General features: G+C 35.2%; 2 protein-coding genes across 14 annotated transcripts in view; both read right to left on the bottom strand.

Annotated features, from left to right (window-relative positions):
• Positions 1–12,566, bottom strand: part of C1H5orf34 (chromosome 1 C5orf34 homolog) — a 29,166-nt gene extending 16,600 nt beyond the window's left edge. For 2 of the 9 annotated variants that reach the window (XM_078016616.1, XM_078016641.1), the window contains exons 1-3: positions 4,345–12,563; positions 4,097–4,186; positions 783–1,423 (exon numbers count right to left, since the gene is read on the bottom strand). In XM_078016616.1, the coding sequence (XP_077872742.1) occupies positions 783–1,423; positions 4,097–4,186; positions 4,345–4,647 (1,034 nt within the window). In that variant the 5' untranslated portion in view covers positions 4,648–12,563. Of the gene's footprint in view, positions 1–782; positions 1,424–4,096; positions 4,187–4,344 lie in introns of all 9 variants that reach the window. The other 7 variants (XM_021722523.3, XM_021722524.3, XM_013356078.4 and 4 more) reach the window with 7 other exon arrangements.
• A 99-nt stretch (positions 12,567–12,665) lies between these two features.
• Positions 12,666–25,809, bottom strand: part of Paip1 (poly(A) binding protein interacting protein 1) — a 28,749-nt gene continuing 15,605 nt past the window's right edge. For all 5 annotated transcript variants that reach the window (XM_005319660.4, XM_005319659.4, XM_005319658.4 and 2 more), the window contains exons 5-11: positions 24,862–24,973; positions 21,970–22,095; positions 20,917–21,023; positions 20,296–20,413; positions 19,379–19,433; positions 15,530–15,623; positions 12,666–13,839 (exon numbers count right to left, since the gene is read on the bottom strand). In XM_005319660.4, coding sequence (XP_005319717.1) covers positions 13,746–13,839; positions 15,530–15,623; positions 19,379–19,433; positions 20,296–20,413; positions 20,917–21,023; positions 21,970–22,095; positions 24,862–24,973 — 706 coding nt within the window. In that variant the 3' untranslated portion in view covers positions 12,666–13,745. The remainder of the gene's footprint in view (positions 13,840–15,529; positions 15,624–19,378; positions 19,434–20,295; positions 20,414–20,916; positions 21,024–21,969; positions 22,096–24,861; positions 24,974–25,809) is intronic.

Here is a 25,809-nt window from a genome sequence, read left to right as displayed (position 1 = left end):
CTGGCATTTAAGCTGTTTGTATTAGCTTACTCTAAGAGCCCTGGACAGATTCCTGTCCCATCACTTACCACATCTAATTAATTTTTAAAAAGATTTTTTTTGTCGTTATAGATGGACAGCATTCCTTTATTGTATTTGTTTCATTTTTATGTGGTGCTAAGGATCAAACCCAGTGCCTCACACATGCTAGGTAAAGCTCTACCACTGAGCTACAATCCCAGCCCCCAAATTAATTCTTTTAGGGATAGTAACCTTCACTAAACTCTATGAGGCTAGAAAGCAGTGGCTGGGTCTTAAGTCATTTCCCCAGTCACTGTGCTTACCAAAGTATCCAGTGTAGAGTAAGCCTCCCCAAAACATTCAAGGCATGGACATAGAATAAGAATTAGATATAATACCTTTGCTAAGAAAATTATTTACCATCTATTAAAAGCAAAGATTTGTGGCTGGGCATGGTGGCACATGCCTGTAATCCCAACAGCTCAGGAGGCTGAGGCAAAAGATCCAAAGTTCAAAACCAGCCCTAGCAACAAGCAAGGTGCTAAGCAATTCAATGTGACCCTGTCTCCAAGTAAAATATAAAATAGGACTGGGGATGTGGCTCAGTGGTCAAGTGCCCCTGAGTTCAATCCCCAGTACTCCCAAACAAACAAACAAATAAATGCAGATTTGTGTCAATTAAATTAACTTTCCTTTTAAGTACTCCCAGATAATTTAGGAAGAAAATTATGCTTATGTAAAGACATAAAAGCTTTATGACAAATAAACCATTCTTCCATTACCTGTGCAGGTGTGGGGCAGAACAGCTAAGTAACAACGTCCTGGGAAGAACAGAAACCTCTTTTCTTCTTTCCTCTGAAACGTCAGAAGTTAAAATTCTACTTGTGATATCTGCAGTTTTAGACATGTTGCTAATTTTATTTTGAAAATGAAGTGCTAAAGACAAAGGGTATCTCCATTCCTCTGGACAGGAGGCGACAGACCAGCACTGCTTTACCCATGTGTATACATATGGGTGATTTGTACCAGGAAAAGGCAGCTCTCCCCTTTCTTCACTTCCATTTATACAGTTCGTCTTCCCTAAAGTTTCTTTGGATTTTAAGACCTGGCAATAAAGCTCATTTTCTTTATTCTTCAGTCTTTGTCCTGATAAAGTCCCATATGTAAAGATTTTGCTGTGTTTTTCAACTAGTCCACCTTTTGGGGCTTGATTATTTTTTTCTGAAAATACTACAGATGAATCTAGCTTTTGACTAACTTTACACAAAAAATGCACTGTAAATTCATGCTGAGATTTGGGCAGGCAAAGGTATGCATGACCATCTAAAGATGTTATCTTCACCGTGCCACTCTCTGTACATATCATGCTATCATCTGGATCGAGACTGGGCCATCTGACTTCAGAGATGTCAGTGAAGATGCACTGCATTAAAAGAAAGGGCATGGTGAGTAATTTCTGTTAACAGTCATATTTTTCAATACTTTTTGAAAACCTTTTTCTTAGTTATACACAGACACAATATCTTTGTTTTATTTATTTTTATGTGGTGCTAAGGATTAAACCCAGTGCCTCACACGCGTGAGGCAATCGTTCTGCCACTGAGCCACAATCTCAGCCCAACTTTTGATATTTAAATATCAAGTTATTGAGAAAGCTCTTATTGCTTGTTTGTATTTTTACTACTTAGACTGAAAAAATGGAGAGCCTAATATATAGCTGTCTAGAGAATATGTGATAGTTAACATTCTCTCTTAGTAAAAGAGGTAGAAAATACACACAAAATGAAAGGAAAGAAGAAAAAAAAGTACCTTGATTGTATTTAGTGTTAAACATATTTAGTGTCACAGATATTCTGTGGACTGTGCATGGACTATGTTGCGCATAGTAGCCTCCTGAGGGGATAAGTCTGGCAGTGGGAACTCCTTGGGGCACTCCCCATAGGGACTGACCACCTGATAAGGTGAACTTCTCCCTCAATCTCTGCCTAAGATCCCACATAGCACCTGAGATGGGTGTGACCTGCCAAGATGTCAATCAACATGGTGACTACAAGACATCACAAAACAAGACTCTACTCTTGAAACCTTACCCCTGCCTTTGATGTACACCCTTAAATAAACCACCACAGCCATTTTGTCTTTGTCTAGTTCAAGAACCAATGTGGACTAGATCTATCAGAGGCTTCGCTTTTGTAAATATATTTCTGAGTGTGTTTTATTATTTGTTAATTATTTGAGATATTAAGATTTAGAGTGGCTTGGACTCCTCTGGGCAGAAGAACCCCCCCAATGAGATGCTGGCTGTCTCCCCCCGCCCAAAATTTAGGTTTAAAATGTTACACTGAATTAGAGATAAGTAGATTGGCATATCTCCCACCCTAAAAGTCTACTCTGAAAAATAATATGAGGAAGGAATCTACACTGTGCTATATTTTTAAAAATATATTTATTTTTTAGTTGTAGTTGGACACAATACCTTTGTTTATTTATTTTTTTAATGTGGTGCTGAGGATTGAACCCAGGCCCCCAGACGTGTGGCATGCTGAACTACTACCTCAGCCCTACACTGTGCTATTTTACAATAAAAGCAATCAGAGCTTAACTGGTATGGAACTAGCACAAAAGTCACTTCCAGAACCATTCAGAAAATACAAAAACAGACTCATTCATATTTTAAATTGTTACAAGTGATAATGTATGCTTTTATATATTATCAAAGGGGAAAAGACAGGCTTACTTAATAAATGGTACTGGAATTACTAAATAGCTTTTGGGGAAATGGTGTCTTAGAAGGTTATCACATGGACTTAAAAAATAAGATAATATATAAAGTATCTGCCAGATGATACATGGCATACCATAAACTAAAATAAATTCCCAGTGGCTTAAAGAGTAATTTAAAAAATTTTAACTACTTAAAGGTAAATTGATCCTGACAAATAGGAAAGAGACTCATAACAAATAACTGTGCCTGTTGTGTTTTTTCATCTAACATATAAACAGAGGTGGCGCATACTATCTTAATTAAATGTTTAATTAATTTGACATTTCGGCTTCCATGTATATAAAAACTTAATTTTAAAAAACCTATTGTCAAAAAAGACTCTTGAATTATAGTGCCATCTATGTTACAATGATAAAATAAAGGCAGTATTTATTTTATAGCAAACCTGGTTTGTAAGAATGGTCAGGAACTTTTTTTTTAGAATTAGACTATCTAATTATTCTATTGCAGAATCAGTGGCAAGCTACATAATAAAATTACTTAAAAGATACAATGAGGGGCCAGGGATATAACTCAGTGGCAAAATGCTTGCTTAGCATGAGGGAAGCCTAGATTACATCTCCAGCACTGAAAAAAAGGATAATGGGGAAACAAAACCCTCCAGACTAAGTTAAAGCTTACACCTTTTTACCACTCCTTTGCCACAATACAAAATAATACAATTATTCAGTAGGCAGTAAGCATCATAAAAGCATAAACAGGTCGCAGAAAGATAGTCTGGGGTTATGGGTCAATGGTAGAGCCCATGCTTATGCCTATCATGTCCAGGGCCCTGGGTTCAATCCCCAGTACAAAAAAAAAAAAAAAAAAAATACAGTAAATACAGTCTTCAGAGTTAAAGAAGTTTCAAATCCTAACTCTGCCACTTAGAATATTATTCCTAGTTCTTGGCACATATAGTAAACCTTTAATAAATGATGGCTATTATTATTATTATTCCTCAAAATGTAAACTCAAATATAAGCAAAAGAATAAAATTTTTACACATGTAATTACATATTCCTACAGATTAGGCCCTTTGCATTCTATAGCTTGTTTCTACTCCCAAGTGTCCTAGGGAGGATACAAACAAACAAACAAAAAACTGAACATTAAACTACCAGTTTCTAATTACCTATTCTCAAATCTTTATTTATAAAAATGAGGTTTGAGGGACTGGGGCTGTGGCTCAGTGGTAGAGTGCTTGCCTAGCATGCATGAGGCACTGGGTTCAATCCTCAGCACCACATAAAAATAAACAAATAAAATAAAGGTATTCTGTCCATCTACAACTACAATTTTTTTTTTAAATGAGGTTTGAAGAAAAATTACCTTTTTTCTTTCAGAAGGTATGATGCTTTCAGATAAAAAAAGGCAAGAAGCTGAAGAGTTTCGAAAATCTAGGGCTCGCTGTAGTTGCTCCTATAAAAAGAAATGTCAGATTTAATCTTTAAAAATATAAAAAGATTTGAAAATCAGTTTAGAATGACAGTAATCCAGAATACTAATTACCTTTCATATTCTAGCCCACTTCAACAATATTTTAGTATTAAAAATAGTAGTTTTATGACATTACTTACTCGGTAAGTGCTAATAACAAAGTGTGTCCTTTGACGAATTCTTTCTGGTTGTTCTAAAGGGTGTGCTGAAACAGGAGGTGACTTTTCAAATAAAAATTCAGAGCCACAGGGAGAAAGCTGCAATTTGGAACCATCAACATACTGGACCTGCACTGAATCATCTTCATAAAGTACCATTTGCACTTCGGCTGCCATTACAACAGGGTAAGAAGTCCTTTCAAGGCGAGACTGAAGGAAATGGAAACCACAATAGCAGATAGTTCTCTTAATGTACAAAAGTTCCACCAAAGTAAATAGATGCATTTTCTAAGAACATAAGAAAAACACTGCCACTGCATTTACTTTTGCTAGAAGGAAAGTGATCTTTCTACAAACACTTTAAATGATCTAAAATTAACATAATTAACAAAATGCCTTGATTAGCTCCTAGGACTTCACTCCATAGACACATAACCTAGAGGGAGAAGATAGCTCACAAATGTTAAAACTGTCTTCATCAGTTTTTGTAGTTTTACTTTTCCTGAGGTTTAATTTTTGTAAACTATATATAAGCTCAGGATATAATTTCAAATAACAAGCAAATTACACTGTTGCAATAAGAATGCAGGGAATCATCTGAGGTATATGAGACTGAGAAGCTGAGTCACAAGGAACTATTAGACCTAAACCACTGAAAAAGAAATTCAACTACCCAGATTCTTGTCCCTAGCCTGGAGTTTAAAAAGTAGTTCCATGACACTAGTGAATCAGCTAATTAAACTTCTAATGTCTTACATTCATCCTCATTTCCTGAATTTGATTTCTTACCTCGAAATGATTATCTTCACTTGTGTTCTCCATACTGGTATAATGGAAGGGCAATTAGAGAACTAGGTTTCATTGATACTCCACATTTACTAGCTTATAGCCCCAGATTGTTTCATTTGTAAAATGGGTAGTAACAGGATTATGAGGATTAAATGAGAAAATACACATGACGGTGTCTAGCACGGTAAAAGTTGCCTTGTAAGAGCTCAATAAATCTTATATTTTTATTCCTTTTCTAATACTTCCTGCTTCCCCTTCCATATTATCCCCTTGATTTCTCCAGTGATCAAGTTTCACTTGTCAGAAAAAATAACTTTCCATAAATAAGACCTTCCTGTTTTATCCCTATTTCCTATCCATAAACTTCTCAAATGTAGTAAAACTCTTATTGCCCACTTTCTTTCTTATCAATCTTGGATTCATTACAATCCAGCTTTCTCCTCTCCCTCTCTATTGAGACTGTTTCACAATAGTCACCACTGTCTTCTTAATACCAATGACTTCAGTCTTTATCCTACTAGAGATCTGATTAATCTATGAAAATGCTGTAAACCTTCCTTTGCACCAAATTTTCCCTTTCGCTACTACCACCACCTCACACTCCAGTTTGGGATGTGAGAGAAGTAGAGAGAAGTAAAGAGTTTCTCTCTACTTCTATTGCTCTCTTTAATCCTTTTTTTTCTTTATTCCCTAAATCAAGGATGCTTCAACCCTGACCTTAGTCCCCATTTCATTTCTTACTATACTTATGTTACTTTTAAGCTTCACCCTGACTTTTTAAACCTCACCTCATTTAAACTGCATGTGATATAGCCCATAATCTTCTGTGGACTATGTCTGAACATAAGTATTTAGCTATATGGTCTCTTTTGAGGAAATCACACAATTCTATTTATTTTAGTTCTCTAGAGAACTTCTGATCTTCCTCCAGAACTTTCAGCTAGCTGCTTGCTATCCTGGTAGGTTGCTTTCCATGTGTCCTACAGATAAATCAAATTCAATATAGACTAAAATGGAGCTTAATCATTCCTACCCAAAGCAGACTTCTAGGCTCAGTGGTAGAGCACTTGCCTAGTATTAAAAATAAATAAATAAATAAGCAGATTTCTATAATATTCCCTAATCTCACTTTCACTCTTATCTCTTCCCTTAAATCCAATCTAAATTCAGTAGTCAAAGCAATCTTTTGAAATAAAAATTAGATCTATCATCTGCGGGCTTAAAATTCACTAATACGTTCCACTCTCATTTGGAATAAAATTCAAACTCCTAGGCGTAGCCTACAAAAGGCCACACAATCTTGTCCTCTTTCTCTGTCTCCAAATGTTATCTCCTAACTCCCTTCCCCTTCTTGTTCAGGACATTTAGTCATATTGGTCTTTTAACATTCTTTAAATAATTTCTTTCCTATCTCAGAATCTTTGTACTGGTCTTTCTGACTTTTCCATGGTTCATCACATCATTAGTTCTTTGTCATCCTTAAGGTCTCAACATAAATGTCACTCCCAAAAAGGCCTAACTTGACCAACTAAGTTAAAGTTGCTCCCAATCACCTCCTTTCCTACTTCATATTTTTTCTTCATAGAGTTTACTACTATCAAAAGTGACTGTTTTGCACTTTCCCATTAGGATATAAACTCAAATAGGCAGGGACCTTTCCTATTTCCAAGGACAATTCTATCTCTGACACCTAAAACAGTATTAGGCAAATAACAATGGTACAATAAATATTCAGTGAATGATTAAAGAATAAATAATCACATTTAAAAATTCTTGCTCCCCTCAAGTTTGCAGTTTCAGTTAATGGCACTTAAAAGTAGATTAGCAATATGTATTTGAATTCTTACATGCCCCTATAACAAGTCCTGTTGATTCTCTCTCTTGAACTTGGCTTTCTTTACACTCGCACTTTTTTTTTTTTAAATCAACTTTCTCCGTAACTTCTGCAGAAGTCTAGGACCTTTTCCCTGGTTTTTTCCCCTCTCTATTCCATCTCTAATATTGCTGTCTTAGGGAGCTTTCTACAAGTTAGGCCATACTAACTGCTTCACATCCCTTGTTTACATACCTGTTAAATGGTAACAAATGGTAATGTTTCTATCTCTCTCACACACACATACACACACATCCCTCAGATATGTCTCCCTGGTGTTTCAAGAAAAAAAATGGTGCTTATTTTCTTATTCCAAATTGCATAAAACAGTTTCTATTATTGGCCAAGTTAAAAAAAAAAAAAAAAAGCTGGGGTTGTAGCTCAGAGGTAGAGCACTTGCCTAGCATGTGTGAGGTACTGGGTTGGATCCTCAGCACCACATTAAGTAAAATAAAGACATTGTGTCAACCCATAACTAAAAAATAAATATTTTAAAAAATAGCTTTACTGATGCATAATTACTTTTAATTATCTTTGGTACTGGAAATTTAACTCAGTGGTGCTTTACCACTGAACTGCATTCCCAGTCCTTTTTACTTTATTATTCTGAAGCAGGGTCTCACTAAATTGCTGAGGTTGGCTTAGAACTTGGGATCCTCCTGCCCCATCCTCTGGATTACAAGTATAAACCACCGTGCCTGGCTATAACTGCCTTTTTTCAAGGCTTAAATAATCAAGCATACACAAGAAACAATGTAGTGCTCAAAGTCCCTGACATATCACAAGAACCATAATCTGGCTCCAACCCTCATTTCCACTGTCTAATTACCGTTTGCGTTCTCACACCCAGCACATTACGTCAGAATTTAAGGACAGAAAAAAAACAAACTAATCTGTTCTTGACATCACTGGGCAACTCACTTATCAAAACATAGTATCTAGTTGCCAAAAAGCCTCATTCAAACAACCACAAACGACACACTCACACAGCAGTTCTGAGCTGCAAGTTGTGGGAAGGAGGTCTCTTGAGTTTTAATTTGTCAAAAAGCTTGAACCGCACAGCGTCCGCGCCTGCCCACGACTGCTTCTTCAGGAATACTTCTTGAATTTAAAAAAAATTCTTGGTGAAGGAAAACAATCAGTTGCAGAGGCCTTGGGCCACAGAAGAGGGTTTTGGCTGAGAAGTTTTGTGGTTAAATCCCAGCAGCGGGAGATGGGCGGCAGGGCCAGCGGCGACAACTAGGAACAAGGGGAAACTACAGCGGTTCGAACCTCCGCGCGGGGGAAGCAGCTATACGTCTCCGGAAGAAGAAAAACCGGATGTCCCGCCCCAAGTCCCGGGCCACACCCCGGGTCGCTACCTGCAAAGGGAGGGGCAGGAAGCGCGGGAGAGGGTGGGGTTTCTCAGACGGATATCTGGTCTGCGCCCCTTCGGCCTTCACTTCCGATACGTGACTCGGAAGGGGAGCTGCTTGTACTTAAGTTGGTAAGCAAGAGCCTTGTGGCGGTGCAGCCAACCACTGACCAACCACCAGGGTGGTGTCAGCGGAGTGATCCTTATGTAAATAACCTAAACGACAATTATATCCCTCAGTAAAGCTGACTTAAAAAAACTTAGAAAACTTGGCCTCTTTCTCATAAAGCATCAGAAAATATCTTCCAACTATATTTACTAATTACCATTAACAAGAATGTATCGAGAACATACTATACTTGCCTTTAAATAGTATGGCTGAAAGCAAGCCCCTTTAAGCAGCATTAGGGCGGAGAGAGGTCTAAAGGAGAGAGAAGCCTGAAGTGTGTTCAGTGGGCAGGGGCCAGATCTATGATTTGAGTTGTGGACTATTAGGAAAAGAGCACGTCTTTTCTGGCCCAGATTTTTGTTTTAAAACAGCTTTATTGAAGTATACTTGTTTATTGCAAGGACTTTAATTTAAGCAAAGGTGGCAAAACCGACTGATGGGAAGACATCTAACTTCCTAAATTCACCTTCATTTCTAAAAGACTGATATGCAAATTGATCTGTCTTCTGTGAAGTATAAAATGTAGAATGGCACTATACAGTGCTTAGTTATATTCCATCCCCACCATTTCCTCTTTCAATGTCTAAAAACCTCTTGAATAGAAATTCTACTAAAGAAGGATTTTATGATTCTACTTGCACTTCTGAAAGAACCTGTAACTGCTTAAGAGAATAGATTGTAGGATGCAAGAGCAATATGGCAAAGTTACTAGAAAGCTTTTGAAAAAGCATCAGGAGAGAAAATAGAACTTAGTACCTAGGCAGTAAGGAAAGAGAGCACAGCTCCAAGAAATATTTAGGAACTCCACTCTCTTCTTGGGGATTATTGAACCTGGAACTTGAGGGATAGATGTCGGGAGTACAAAATAATGCCAAGGTTTCTGATTGGAGCAAGTGGAAAGGTTGCAGGGCCACCATTGAGAGGGTGGAATAAATTCAGGGATAGCATGACTTCAATTTTCTAAGTCTACCTGGTGGAAAGTCTGGAATCGAGATACAAACAAATCTATAGGTTACTGGCTGATAGGTACTAACTGCAGCTACGGGAGAGAATGAACAGTCCTAGAACATTGTAATATGAGAAAAACAGAGTGGTTAGTACTGAGCTTTGAGAAACAACAATACTTACAGATTAGGTCAATAGAAGCCCACAAAAAAATTGAGGAGGAAAATAATAAAAAAGAAAGCAAGTTATTAAGTCTTAGATAATTAGAGATTTTCAGTTTTTGTGTCAGCACTGCCAGAAGACAAGCTAAATTGTTTCCTGGGGCTGGGGTTGTGCCTCAGTGGTAGAGCACTTGGCCTAGCATGTGTGAAGCCCTGGGTTCAATTCTCAGCACTACATATAAGCAAATAAATAAATAAAGGTCCATCAGTAACTAAAATATATATAAAAAAATTGTTTACTGAATTTAATGATGTAGAGGTTGCTGGTGACAATAGTGATGCTCATTGTGTATAGTGGAGAAGGCATAGTGGATTTGAAGATCAAGTAAGAGACAAGGGAATGGAGAAAATGAGATGAGAAGTCTATGAAGTAGGCGTAGAATTATAGTTTGAGAGAAATACCAGGGCCAAATCTCTTTTCTTCATTGGAGTGACATGTTCAATAGATGATGCAGGGTTAGCTCAAGTAGAAGTAATCAGAGGATGAAGGGGTTGTTAAGAGTGGAAAGGGTATGAAGCACTTAAACAGAAATTAAAAACAGATGATTGGCAGCCCTGAGAACCTAAATGAAGATGGTGATCATGAATTTACAGTAGTACAAACCTACAGAAAACATGCTTTACAGCATTGTTGGGTTCCTCCAAGGTTGGTGTTTTGCCAGGCTGACACAATAGGGCAACAGCATACGTGAGCTTAAATTATTTACAACTGCTAAAGTCTAGTCAAACAAAGACCACTAGGCTTAAGCCTATCATCCAGCAAAAATCAATTATTAACTTGCAAGCAAAGAGGCACAAACCAGGGGAACTGAAGATGGTATATTCCATTAGGGAGAGGACAAAGCCATCTTTGGTAAGGTTTTAATTTCTGCTGAAGGATTCTGAGGACATTATAAGGGAAGGTTTTGGGTGGGATTTTGTTTCTGCAGCAAGACTAGAAGCGCAAGCCAGGCAGGGTGGTGCATGCCTGTAATACCAGTGACTCAGGAGGCTGAGGCGAGAGGATCACAAGTCTAGGCCAGCCTCAGCAGTTTGGCGAGACCCTGTCTCAAACAAACAAACAAACAGCGACTCGGGATGTAGCACAGTGATAAGCAGCCCTGGGCTCAATCCCCAGTACCAAAAAAAAAAAAGACTAGAAGTGGAGATTAACTGGATTTTGGGTGCTGTCATGAGTCAAGAGAAGTTAAGCAACTGGATATCCCAAGTAACAGACAGGCAGAAATAGTTCTCAGGGTTTCATTATTAACAAAGCAGTAGTCACACAAAGTGGAGATCATAATGCTATTTTACAGCTGCTATAGGACCCTGAAAAAAATGTTTTCTGTTAACTTTGCAGCTGGCTTTGTCCTTCCAACCTAACAGTATAGGTACTTTTCTCTTTTCAGTTTGAGCCGATTTTGTCACCAACAGGTTTGTTACTTTCACACCAAACATCCTCTCTTGCTGAAGGACTGAATTTTCAAAAACAAGCACAACTTAATCCACACTCTTCCCTAAAGATTTAATACTTACAGCACTACCCTTGCTTTCTGACAATACCCAATCCAAAGTGACCTTCCAGTGTCTTATATCATTCCTCCAAATTGCCCAACAAAAACCCAAATTATATTTTATGTTCCAACACCCTTTGATATATACTTCACAGTGCCCCCAAGGTACATGTTCTCTCTGAATGCAACACACATAACATGTTTAGGTTTCTGATAGTGTTGGCCAAAGGGCACTGATATGAACAATTCTGAGTTGATGACATGAAAGCCAAGTTAAAAGACCAATGTTTGTACTTTGTTTCCAGAACACAGCATTATGACACATAATGGCACTCATGTCTTTGCTCACTGGAGACTTTTTTTTACTAATAATTCTGACAACAGACATTCATACGTGATCCTAAAGACATAGCCATTCTAATGGCCAGTAATTGCTGACTCAAGGCCAATCCTTCATTAAAACACTTAAGCAATCCTTGATGATCTTTTGATATGGCTTTAATAACTCACTTAGCACCAAGAAAATGTAGAAGTAATGCTACATGATTACTCAATGCTGTTTTGTTTTGGAATACCCAATTTCAGAATTTAGCCAACATTCCATGAGAAAATCCTAGTGACATGGACAAGCCAAGTGTAAAGTGTAGATGGCTCTAGTCAATAGTTCATCTAGTTGTGGCTTCAAGTTTCTCAGTCCAACCACCAGCCACATGAGAAGATGACTTTTACTGATTATAATTATGAGCCGCTAGAGCTATTTCTAGCCTTTAGTTTTCTTACCAAGTCCCAAGATATTATGCAACAGAGAAAAGCCATCCATGTTGTACTCTGTCCAAGTTCCTAAACCACAGAATTCATGAGAATAAAATGGTTGTTTCAAGACACCAAGTTTGGACATCTACCCCCTGGAACTGGCAATGAAACCACAGGTCTTAGGCATCCTAGGAAACTGCTCTACTACAGAGTACATGACAAGCTCCTAGGTGTTTTTTTAAGCAGAATATATATAACATATATTGCTCCTGTTAGTAGCTACTATGAGTAGCAATAGGTGGTAATAAAATCTAGTGGACAAATATTGGATGGTTATTCATAGAGCTAAGGCAAGTATAGAGAATAAGTGTTCCTTAGTGCTTATAGTACATTAGACCAGGGACTATCTTTAAAGAGCTGTAGATTATGCTAATAGCTAAGTTATAAGAGTCATTTTGAAAAACAAATTCCCTTACAACTTCTCAAACCCTAACTACATATATACTCCCCCTTTACAACAAGGGATCTAAAAGCTTTAATGTATATTTGCTAGTTTTTCAGGTAGAATTGTTACTCAAAAAGGTAGAATTCTTGTTCAAAGACATTGAATTAAATCTTTCCTAAGTTTTCTAATTTTAAACCTTTTAGTAAATTATAACAAATTCAGTAACAATTTCTTTAAAATACCAGAATACCACTTAAAAACTTAGAAGAAACAAAACTATTTATTTTCAAAGTCTAATTTTAATTCAGACTGAACAAACAAGCAGAAAAGTGAGAAAGCTAACTGTATTAGCAGACACAGATGTACCAAGTGTAAAACAGTGGGTTATTAACAGAACTATTTACATGCATATTTACAAGCAACCCTTTTATATATACAAGTTTCAGTTAGTTGAAAAAAGATTTGACATTAAGTAAAAATACTACTTAAATAGGGTTGAGGTGGTACCACATTATAGTAAAAGTATTAGAAAAGTGATCCTCAAGGTATATCAATTACAAAGCAGATGAAAACGTGAAATATCTAGTAAAATTCTCTAATTAAAAAAAAAAAGTGAATGCAATCCATGCTACAAAATAAAAGTGAGAAAGCCATATAAATAAAAGCAGAATAATGTTCTAGGTCTTAGGGTAATGAAGTTAGTGAAGTGAAACAAAAAAGAACAATTCTTGAATTAGAATAAATCCTCAGTGAAGAGCGAGTCTTGGTGGTTTAGTTGGAGAGTTCTAAGGTTTTTTTGTTTTGTTTCTTTTCCATTAATGACACTTTTAAAGCCCTTGGTATCCAATAACATCTACATATGTAAATCAGTTGTTGATATATTCCAAGACCCTTAAAGATTTTCATGATTGTGATTAATATGAGATATGTCAAACTGAAATAAAATCTATAATAGTCATACCTCAGAAAAGAATGCTACATTTTTGCAGTAATAGGTATTTCTAGGCTAAGTCTTTTCCCCTCAAGAACTTAAAAGTATCTAACCAGCTAGCAAAATTTACTTTCAACATTTCATTTATTTCAAAATCAATTTTATTGCAGCCAAAACAGTGGAATTAACTGTACATAATAAACTATTTTATATATATACACATTTTAAGTTATAGGGAATAAAGTTTATTTTGGCAGATAGTGTTAAACAAAATTAAAGTTGCATACATTAGTAACATAACTCAACATCCTTAATTTGGTATAAGTGTGACACATTTTCTTGCTTTCCTGTGTTCTGCTAAATCACCATACCTAAACTGTTTTATAAAACTGATATGCTGAAATTTAACTTTACTGTTTTCGCTTACGCTCTGATTCCAAACAAAATTTTTCATAAGCTTCTTCAATCTCTGGGTCCATCTCATCATCAATATCATCCAAATATCTGTAAAAGCCAAAGATGATTCAGAAGTTTAATATTTTTCAATTTATAAAGATATAAAGCCACAAAAAAATTTTGACTATTTTCCTAGTTTGAATTATGATAGAAAACAAGCCTAATTTCAGAGTTGCCTAAAAATGACAGTCCCCAGAAAACCAAATGCTTATTTTGATAAGTAAACTTTTACACCAATTCCGAGTTCCTTGTATTGAAGATTGTTATATTTTCATATTTATTGATCTAAAAGTTAACCAAGGCTTGACATATATCAGTCTTAAACTCCAAGTTTATATTATTAACTTACACCTTATCATTAAACAAGTATGCTTTAACTAGAAAATAATTTCAGATATGCCAGTCACCTTTGGTGATGCTTTAATATTTCATGTCTGCTTAACACCAGGAAATACTATCCTTTCTATGGTTACATCTATTTAACATCAAAAAAGTGTTATTCCTGCTATGGTTACTCCTAAATGACTAGTTAGTCACACTTCTACTTACCTGGAAGTAGACTTCTATAATAGGAAGTTACTTTTTAGATCATCTATTGCAGATTTTTCCCCTCATTTATTAGGAAGTTTAAGGAACTCTTGCTTTTTAAGTATTTGGGGGAAGAGGAGGACATAAACTGCCAATTAAGGACTTAATCTACTCATTCCTACTGAATTTCCCTTACCATCCAGTGGTATGTCAAGCAGGACTAAGCCTTCCTAGTCCTGCCCGGATACTTAAATCCTTGTATTTTGACAATAAACCAGTATAAAAACAGAGCAACATTATATTTCTAGATCCTAAATGACTTATAATTAACATCACTAAAATGGAGGCAGTTCATTTTTTTTTTTAAAACCAAGAACATACATGAGATGAGAAATTAGAAATATTAAAGCCAAACAAAACTTATCCCCTCCACCCACCACCTCCTGCTTCGGAAGAAAAAAACCTAAGTAGCTTGTCAAAATATACATGAACTGTTAACTGAGCTGAGAAAGTGGCAGGTGAAGAAACAGATATGAAAACTATAACTTATATCTCCCTGTCAGCCCAAATATTTCTATATAGTAATGTGTTTTCTTCACTTTTCATCTATCCTTTAAACAACTAAGATTTGAGCCTTTTACTATTGCCAGAAAGCTGTCAAGTATATTAAATTTTCATTTAGTTGAAGGTACTATTATTCTTATCTTACAGATGGAGAATCAGGCAAAGAATCTGCCCAGACCTTACACTAAGTATTAAAGCTTCTTAAAATCTAGGTATAATAGAATCTTTAAAAAAAAAATCACACTCTAGCATACTATCATTTAAGTTTTTCCTTCTCAACTATAGATTTCCAAAATCAGTCTATGAGAGTTCCACATGATTTCTGAATATTTTTAGTGTACAAGAACCTCTATACAGTATACTGTTAACACTATCAAATCAAGATGCTATTCTTGAGCTGGGGTTTGGCTCAATGGTAGAGCACTTGCCTAGAACGTGTGAGGCACTGGGCTTGATTATCAGCACCTCAAATAATTAAAATAAAGGTCCATTGACAACTAAAAAAATTTTTTAAAATGCTATTCTTTCAAAAAATAAAAATAAAAAAATAAAATGCTATTCTTTCATAATTTTTTTAGTCTAATCTCCATCTAAAATTTAGCCACAGAAACTTCACAAAGAAAATCAGTAATTAAAGAGAACTTACGGATCACCACCCCCTGATAAATCTGTTCCATTTTCTTCATAATCTGGAAAAAAGTCCTCTCTTTCAAGTAATTCTTGATATTTCTCTTGGTAATCTATAAAACAGGAAAAAAACTAAATGCTAAAAAAATAAATCATGAAATGACCAGCTACCTCTAAAAATTCTTTTTAACATTATGACTGATATTTAAACAGACAGAATATGAAAAATAGCTTTCATAAAACATTCTAATTGGCTTGCTGTTATGGTTTGGATATAGGATATCCCTACTACAAACTCTTGTTAATGCAGAAAAATTAAGAAGTAAATTGATAAGCTTACTAAAACTAACAATCAGTCCATCAGAGTTTGAGAATGGACAGACTGAGTGTGGTAACTGTGGGTAGGAGGGGTATGCCTAGAGGAGGTGGGTTGCTGGGGGCATGTTCCAGAAGGGTACATCTTCCCTGTGGCCCCTTTTTCTGCTTCTTGACCCTGTCACGAGTTGAGTAGCTTTCCTCTACTGGGCCCTTCCCTCATGATGTGTTGCCTCATTTCTCTTGGGCCCAGAGCAATGGAATTGGCCAAACATGGACTGAGACCTCTCTAAAACCACAATCCTCAAAGAAAAATTTCCTTCTTTAAACTGTTCTTGTCAGGTATTTTGGTCACAGTGATGAAAAAGCTAACTACTAAACACTTGCTTTTGCCTCACAGCATGTTTATAAATCTTAACTATATACAATACTCCTCTAAATTTGGAAATCAAATCAGAGTACATTCATTTGATTTCCAAATCAGAGTACATTCCATAGTCAAGATGTACGCTATTTGCACACTCTATGCTGCTTCCCATTCAAACAAAATAGTGGCTACATGACTATTTTGGAAGAACACTTTCTTCCATACTCTTATTATTCCTTCCTCCACACAGGAAAATTTCAATCAAATATTCCTAGCTTCCAGCTCCCTCTTTGCTCCTCCTCAAGAAAGTAAAGTAAGCTCTCTGGCTATCTGGTAATGGCAACTTGTTCAATCCAATAAGGCTAACCTACCAAAGGTTCTGAGTGTAGACGATTTTCTTTTCCCTTCCCCAACCCAAAAAGGAAGCTACCTGGTGTAGGTTTCAGTTCTGCCAAGTTTCACTAAGTCCGAGTCTCCCAAGGTGCTAGAGGTAACATAACTACCAGCTGTTGCAGGCAGGTAGTTACTTGGTACCTTTTTAGATTAAGGTGAATCTGTTGAGTCTTTGCCTCTGAATATGGATTAATTTATTATAGCTAATTACCTTCAAATTAGTTTCTTATGAACAGAAGTCACCTCAAGTTTTGAGAGGATACCATGTTATTCCAAGGCTGTCAGTCTCTATAAAACTCATTAGCTTCAAGGGTTGGTAATATTTTGACTTCAAATGTGGCAACTTAGAGACAATTTTAATCATAACCTTTCTGTTACAATGCTTGGAGGTACTAGATAAGACAGACATTCTTTTAAATATTATGGATACAATTACAAAGAAAAAAAATCAAGCCACCAGATGACTTATGAAAAATAACTGAAAGCCATCCATAGCTAATACAGCTGCTACAGCAGGGAAGGTGACAGATGATTCGAATCTCAGACTAAGGAGCTTGGAAAGATGAGAAAACAAGATCTTGAGTCCATGTGAAAAAGAAAATGAATTCATGTTCCACATTCAAACCCAAAACCCTCCAAGGGTTAATAGCTTAAACAAAAGATGGAAACAGGGAAAATAATTCAGTGGCAAAGATAGATAACAAGGAAGTTTGGATGTTAGTCTGGATTTGGAATGGGGACAGAGCACTCATGAACTCCTGGGGAAACCAATTTCTTAACAATGAGCCTATAACTCAAATTTCTACTATCCATATAAAAAACTCTGACAAACAAAAAAGTTAACTTGTTCCATATCAGTAATATCCCTGTGGCTCCTGACAGAAGCCTATGTAAAAATCATTTTGGATTCCTAAACTCTAAGCCACAGAGGTTTTAATAAAGAAAAACAAAAGACAGTTAAATCACTAAAGCATTCATATAAAGCCATAATATATATAACTTAAAATAGTTTAGGGAAAAAGTGTGAAGAGGACAAAAATGATGAAGTAAATTGAGTAAACTATTAACAAAAAAGTATGCCCGAGTAAAGAGTAGATGGATATTTTTGTGTAATTTTTACTTTTGCTACTTTTCTGTGAATTTGAAATAATTTCCAAATAAAAATTTTAACAAAGACAATTAAGGATGAACTTTCAATAAAAATATAATGTAAGGCAACAATGTGTGTGAAAATCAAATAACAGAGTAAGACTAAAAAGAAAATAAAACAAAAATATGAAAACAAAAACAAGCTTAGACAGAATGAGAAAAAGGATTTGAAACTCCATGGTCAAGGTAACTTGAAAAAAATGCAAAAAAAAAATTCAATTTGAGAAAAATCACTATAAATCAGACAAACAGGTTAGACAAAGAACAAAGAATCAATGTGAATCTAGGTAACTGAAGATTAAGTGAAGAAACAAGATTTGTATTACCAGACATGGCAGACTTACGGCAAAATAAGAATAATTAAGAGTGTGGTATTGGTGTAGAAAGGGTACATAAGATCCACATGAACAAACAAGGTACACAGCGAAGAACAGAGAGACTTCTAACTAAAAGAGGAAGGATGATGACTAAATACTTGTTGGTGAGCAAGACTTCAAAAATATTTAATTCTTACCATATCCCATATATAAATAGTAGCCAGGTAGATGAAAGACATAAAAAGCAACAAGGCAAGACTTTTAAAAGAAAAATGGAATTTGAGAGTGGTTAAGAAAAACCACAAGAAGCACAAACAAGACATACATTATAAACAAAATAGAAAGCAAATGCTATAAGAAGATAACTGAAACCCTCAGCCAAGATCATCTTTTTCTAAACTACATAAGGAATTACAAATCAGTAAGAAAAATAATTAGAACAGAAATATCGGCAAAAAAATACAAATAGTAAATTGTCAAAAGCGAAAATCAAAAGGTCAACAGAAAAATAAATTTAGTATGACTAGCCAGGAAATAAAACGACAGGATAGAATTTCATACAATCTGACAAAAATTAAAATCTGATAACAAACGTTGCCAAGAATAAGGGGCAGGAAACCTCACGAGCTGCTGGTAGGACTATTAAATGGCATGATCACGATGGAAAGCAATTTAGCAAGTAACTTAATTCCACTTCCTCACCCTAAATAAGAACTTCTTTGTGATAAGAGGAACATTATAATCAATGCCTGCTATTCAGAGCAAACAGTAAAATCCCAACCATATATGACTAAATACTTGCTGCTTATAGTTTGAACCAAATAAAAGAAAATTCTCTTGCTCACCCTACAGCTCCATCTATCACTGTTAAAATTATCTTTCTATAAATGACCCTTTTCTGGAAGGAGAAGTATATACAGATTTAGATTTTAATTAACTTTGAATCACTATTAATAAAATCTGTAATTCTTAATATCTATAGTGTTAAGTTGGTGACTATGTAGTAAAATAGAACCATCTTTCCCTTCCACCCTATATCTTAAAGTTTAAGAGTATAAAAACAAAACACTAAGGAGAAATATGAAATAAAAACGGCTGCATTTAATTGAAGGATTCTTCTAATTCTTAATTGTTAAAGTAGAATGACCAGACACTATACAAATTTTCATTTGAAATGGCATGTGGTCAATATAAAATATAAAGAATATTTCAGAGTACAGTGAAGTCATCAAAAAGCTACAAATTTGTACTGGTGAGGAATGGTTTTCTGTAATTTATTACTTTACCAAAAAAAAAAAAAAGGCAAAAAATATGACAGACCACATACCTGGATCAGCTGCAGTGAAAGGAACACCATCAGATGTATAAAATGTCGGTTCATTCTAGGATGCAAAGTGATAAAAATATACAATCATTTTCAGAATTTTTAAAATACCTTTATTTTATTTGTTTATTTATCTATTTTTTATGTGGTGCTGGGAATCGAACCCAGTGCTTCATGCATGCTAGACAAGTGCTCTACCACTGAGCCACAATCCAGCCCCATTTTCAGAGTTTTTAAAAGTCTATTAATTAGTACAGAATGGCTGATATAACTATCTGTACTTGATAATGCAAGAATAAGCAAAAAACCTTTCACTTTTTAGCAGCCATTTCATTTCACTAGGAAAGTATAATTTTCAGATTTTTATTCTATTATGCCTTTATAGTTCTAACTCTGCAGTCTAATGTCCATCATATTCCTGGTGAATAATCTATTATGCATTATGATTTTGTGTCAGTTCATTTTTAGCTGTGGTTCCCCCTGCTCTACCACAGCTTTTAAGAATTTCTAAGACTGGGGTTGTAGGTACATTTCTCCATAGCTGCTTTATGTCTGGTCATGTCAGAAGCTACAGGGCACCATTAGCCTGTAACTATTTTCACTTTATTTTACTTTACCACAACATATAAAATCTGAAATGCAGGACTTTGGCTGGTTTTTCTAGAAAAACTCCTGCCATCTCAAGGCTTGGACTTAAGCATAATCAATCTCCCTTTCCATTGGATAGACTTTTCTCTAATCCACCCTCTTTTCACTGGAGGATTTCCTCTCTTTATTTACCTAGCCTGCTGATTCCTATGTGATTCTAAGTTTGAGAAAAGTATTATTAGGAACTGAATTATTAGATTAGCTTTATATAACTAACTTCCAAAACTGAATTCAAGCAGTAAGCAAAATTTAAAATATAAACACTGACATACCATAAAGTAGTTAGGATCATTTTCAGGTGTTGCTTCTCTGTATGTTGAAGTTGCATGGACTCTACCCCAGTTACTTGACCGGAGTTCAACGAGTTTCAAGAGCATCTGTTTTACATCTCTGCAGACAGAAGTGGAAAATGCGTTTAACGAATCCACCATTAAGCGCTATCAGGTTCTAAAATACAGACTCATAAAACTTTATACCCTAAATTTACATATACCCAATGCTTTATAATTTTCTAGACATTTCCTAAAAAGATATAAGTCATTTTTAGTTTTTATTTTTAAAACAGAGATTTGAAATTTGTCCCACCTAACTGACTATCTGGTTCTTAAAGGCAACAATTACCCTTTAAACATTTGGTCCTTTACTATGCTTACAGTAGTTCTTTATGCAAATAAATTAAAGTCTTTTTTTATTTTTCACTAGACTCATTTTTGGAAAACCTTAATTTTTTTTTAAACCTAAGAGAACAAAAATGACTAATGAGAAGCCACTTGTAAAATATGCCTTTCAAGAAACTATTTGTGTAGATCAATCTGTAAAATTTCTATTACTTTGATGACGTATAGCAGATTAAAAAGAAAAGGTAACTGAAATCTACTGACTTCTTTTCCTACCTGCTACAGTTTGCATCTAGGACAACATTTTCAATTCTCTGAATAATTTCTTCCATATCAGTTTTTCCTTTTTCCTTCCAGGCATCTTCCAAAACTGATCCTGTCAACTAAAAAAGCAGAAGTTAGTGAATTAAGAAATTTAATAGATAGAATTTTTGTTTCACTTCAGTGATTATATTCTATTCCCTATATTATCAAAGAGAGGCTATTACATTTTAATGAGCATGCCACTTTTTTAAGTGTATAATACAGAAGTTTTGATTTAAAAACTCCATCAACAAAATAAATCGAGGATATAGAGACACAATTTACAGAAACTAATAAACAAATGATTAATAAACATGAAAGAATGCTTAAATGCACTACGGATCAGGAAAATGCAACGTAAAATGAGATTTTGTTTTTATTCTTCATCTATGACAAAAACCAAAACTTATTATATCTATCATTGTAACATGAAGAGAAAGAGGTATACTTGTTCACTATTGGTGGAAGTGCATTCTGATTCAATCATTTAAAAAGAAACTTTGGTGTTACTTGTAAATATGAAGTACACATGTTCACTGACCCACCAAATGTGAAGGAATTTCACCTACAGAAATATATACACACATAAACACATGATTAAAGATATCCAGTGGTGCTACAATGGTTAAACTATAAGTAACCCAATATTCATGTATATAAATATAATGGAATAATAGGGAATTACTTAACACACAGTAAATCTGTATGCCACAGAAAGACCTAAGATCTTTCATTAAGTGGGAAAAAAAGTCATAGAAGAATAAGATCTTTATTAGAGCACACAAACATGAGAAGGGAAGGAAAGGGACTTTACAGACGGGAATGGGGTGAAGAACTTCTATTTTCCACTTTTAAATCATGCTTCTTATTTATACAAGAAATGCATCTTGTATGGTTCTTCCAACATATTGGAGAAAGTAAAATGTTAAAGTTCAGTTTTAAAAACAATCTTGAACTCATTTATGTACTACACATTCCCTTCTCTACATTATAAATGCATAAACCAGTTAAATTTTAGTAAAGTACCTTCAGTAATTTTACTGCACAAATTAAGTTGTCATCCATTGGATTAGAGAAGAGGGCATTCAGCAATTCTCGAAGACCAACCTGAAGTATATCTGCTCTTGTAACCTGTCCATTTGTTCCCTTGATCTTTCAGGACAAAAATAAAATTAAAAAAGCAACAATGCCCAAATATAATAGAATACATAAATGGTCTAACAATTACATGTTGGCAAAATAAGTCTCTTAAATACAATAATCAGAGGAACACACTCTAGTTGTCTCCACAGAATTCATTATAATTACTGTATATGTAAATAAGACCTCTATTATATAAAATTGAAAAACAGGTAAATTTTAATCCCGTTAATCACAAATATGACCAAGAAAATTTGATGTTACTGATTATACAGCATGCTTTCATTTAAGCTACCAACTTATCGATAACAAAACTTTTTTTTTAATTATTTTTTAGTTGTAGTTGGACAAAATGCCTTTATTTTATTTATTTTTATGTGGTGCTGAGGATCGAACCCAGGGCCTCGCACATTCTAGGCGAGCACTCTACCACTAAGCCACAACCCTAGCCCTCACAAAACATTTTATTCCATTTCTTTATTCTGTTCTAGAATACTGTTTTGCATTAGCAGTATACATATCCATCTCATCTGCTATAAGAATTTTAGATGCAGTTACTATGCCATATCTATACTCCTCACAGAACTAGCATCATTATTTCCACATAGGAAATGCTCAAAGGTAGACTTAAAAATGACTCGTAAGGAACATTTTAAACAGATTCTCTTATTTTGGCTCATATAAAAATCAGTCTGAGGGCTGGGATTGTGGCTCAGTTGTAGAATGCTTGCCTAGCACGTGGCGAGGCCCTGGGTTTGGTCCTCAGCACCACATAAAAATAAATAAAGATATTGTGTTCAACTACAACTAAAAAATAAAATATTTTTAAAAAATCAGACTGAAAAAGAGTAAGGTATGAGATTTTTTAAAAAATTAAATCCTCTTTTGGTTAAAAAAAAATGATAATAAATTAGGGACTGGACAGAGACTTTTAGATATCCTGAAGGAGATACACATTTGATAGCAGATTCATTTGTCTACTTATGTTTAAAATATTATGGTGTTTGCATTAAACTCTCAAATAAGGATTTAACAATCTCTAAACCTGTTTCTTGGATTCAATTAAAAAATAAATTCAGACGGGTGCAGTAATGCACACCTATAATCCCAGTGGCTCAAGACTGAAGCAGGAGGATGGAGAGTTCAAAGACAGCCTCAGCAAAAGTGAGGTGCTAAGCAACTCAGTGAAACCCTGACTCTAAAGAAAATATAAAATAGGGCTAGAGATGTGACTCAAGGGTTGAGTGCCCCTGAATTCAATCCCTGATACCCCAAAATAAACAAATAAATCCATTACATAGCAAGATTCAACATTTGTCTACTAACATGCATATAACCAAGCATATCACCTAAATTTACAAAATTGTTCAATTATAGGCTTTGTACAAATGCAATTTTTTTTGGCACTGGAAACTGAACCCAGAACAGTTATAATTACTCTATATGTAACACAACTCCAGCCCCTCATTTCACTTTTGTTGAGCCACATCCCCAGCCCTTTTTATTTTTTTGATAGGGTCTCAAATTGCTACATTGCTTAGGGCCCAAGTTTTCTGAGGCTAACCTCGAACTTGTGATACTCCTGCCTCAGCCTCCCAAGTTGCTGGGATTATATGCATGCACCACCACACCTGGCTACCACTGCATTTTTACATGGAAGATGAACATAAAAACAGGGGGGAAAAATACTATTCTTGAGGCTGGGGACTGAGGAGATACTGATCAAATGGCACAAAATTTCAGTTACAAAGAAAGAATAAGTTCAAGAGATCTGTCCTACAACATAGTAACTAATTTAACAATATATCATACTTAAAAACTGCTAAGAGTAGATTTGAAATGTTCTTACTGTAAGAAAGATACATAATTCATGTTAAATAGCTTGATTTAGTCACTCTCCAATATGTTCATATATACACATCAAAACATGTTATAAACCATAAATATTTAATCTTTACTTAAAAACTTAAGAAAAATTTAAAAAAGAACTACTGTGGGTGAATCAGAGTGAAAAGTGTAAATTCTCTCCTCTTCAATCAAAGCTTGTGTTCAGGGCTGGGGATGTGGTTCAGTGGTAAAATGTCTGCCTGGTATGCACAAGGCTCTGGGTTGATCACCAGTACCACACATACACACAAAAAAAAAGATATTGAAGTTTGCTGTTCTGCTGAGTAAGCTACTTTGAGCTGTGGTCTAAAGTAAACACACTAAGCATATTAATATTTATGATGCAAGGAGTATGACCTCTCTCAAAAGTCCAAGCACACATGTAAACAACTACAGCTTCCTAAAAATACGAAAGGACTTAAAAGCTCAGTAATTATTTTCCAACATCCTGCCCATAAGAAACAAATGTTACAGTTGCTCCTTTAAAATACAGACATTGGGCTGGAGTTGTGGCTCAGTGGTAGAGCACTTGCTTCGCCCTGGGTTCGATCCTCAACACCACATAAAAAATAAGTAAATAAAGGTACTCTATCTACAACTAAAAATACTTTAAAATAAAATATAGACATTACCATTGAGAAGGCACTGAAATGATTTGCTTTCCCACTCCCTCCTTTCATTTCACTTTTTAATATTTATTGTTATGTGGTGCTGAGGAACAAACCCAGCACCATGCACGTGCTAGGCGAGCACTCTACCACTGAGCCACAATCCCAGCCCCTCATTTCACTTTCGATGTTGTAAAAGTACAATATGAACAAAAAATTCTTATTGAGATCAATTTATATTTTCAGGCCTTGTTAACCCTTAAAAATATATATATCATCTCACCTCCAAGTTAAGATAAAGTTCTCCCAGAAAGAGTACAAATGCATGAAATCGTTTTCGAGTCACTTCATCTCCTTTTGCAGCTTGATCTTTAACTTCATATTCAGTCCGACATCTAACAGAGACATATCTTTAATGATCTCACATTGTTTTGTCTTTTTAAGTAGCCAAACAAGATGACCATTGTCAATTTGGTTGTCCACAACAACGGAGGCAAGGACAATGACCCAATGCCCCGATTTTCTCTAAAAGTGTTCCCTTCTATTGTAAGGACATTTATAGTATCTTTTCAGACTAAGCCTCTCCCAGTTTTAAAAAATTACAAATAAAACTATCAGATAAATTTTTTGTTTGTTTTGTTTTTGTTTTGGGAGGGGGAAGAGTACTGGGAATTGAACCCAGGGGCACTTTGCCATGGAGCTACATACCCAATCCTTTTTACCTATTTTTGAGATAGGGTCTAAGTTTCTGAAACTGGCCTCAAATTTTCAATCATCCTGCCTCAGCCTTCTGAGTTGCTATGGTTACAAGTATGTGCCATCATACCTGGCAGTTTGTAATACGTTTAAGCACTATAGGTTCCATGAGGTTCAGAGCATACTGGTGCCAAAAGGGAAAAGGGAAGCCTCATCTTATGTCTCATGGGGCTTACGGTTAAGAAAGCACTACTTTTATTTAAACTGTCTCAAGTTTTCTACTTTTTTGAATATAAGAACTTTGTAGTGGATCTTTCAAAATACAGATGGACTCTAATTAAGCTAAAAAAAAATGAATTTTTAAGTTCACTTTTTTTTTAAATTTTTTTTTTACTTCCCATTATACACAGAGAAATATTCTAGGAAGAAAAACCTCTTTGGTTGAAATCACAAAATACAAAGCAATTGGTTTGGTCTTTATTTTCAATGGAAAATGAAGGTGTCAAATAGCCTTACACAGGTAACAAAAAGTACT

Source organism: Ictidomys tridecemlineatus, chromosome 1, assembly GCF_052094955.1.
Source record: "Ictidomys tridecemlineatus isolate mIctTri1 chromosome 1, mIctTri1.hap1, whole genome shotgun sequence".
Classification (NCBI taxonomy): Eukaryota; Metazoa; Chordata; class Mammalia; order Rodentia; family Sciuridae; genus Ictidomys; species Ictidomys tridecemlineatus.
The sequence above is the reverse complement of the archived record's forward strand: the minus strand, read 5'-3'. Positions and strand labels throughout refer to the sequence as shown.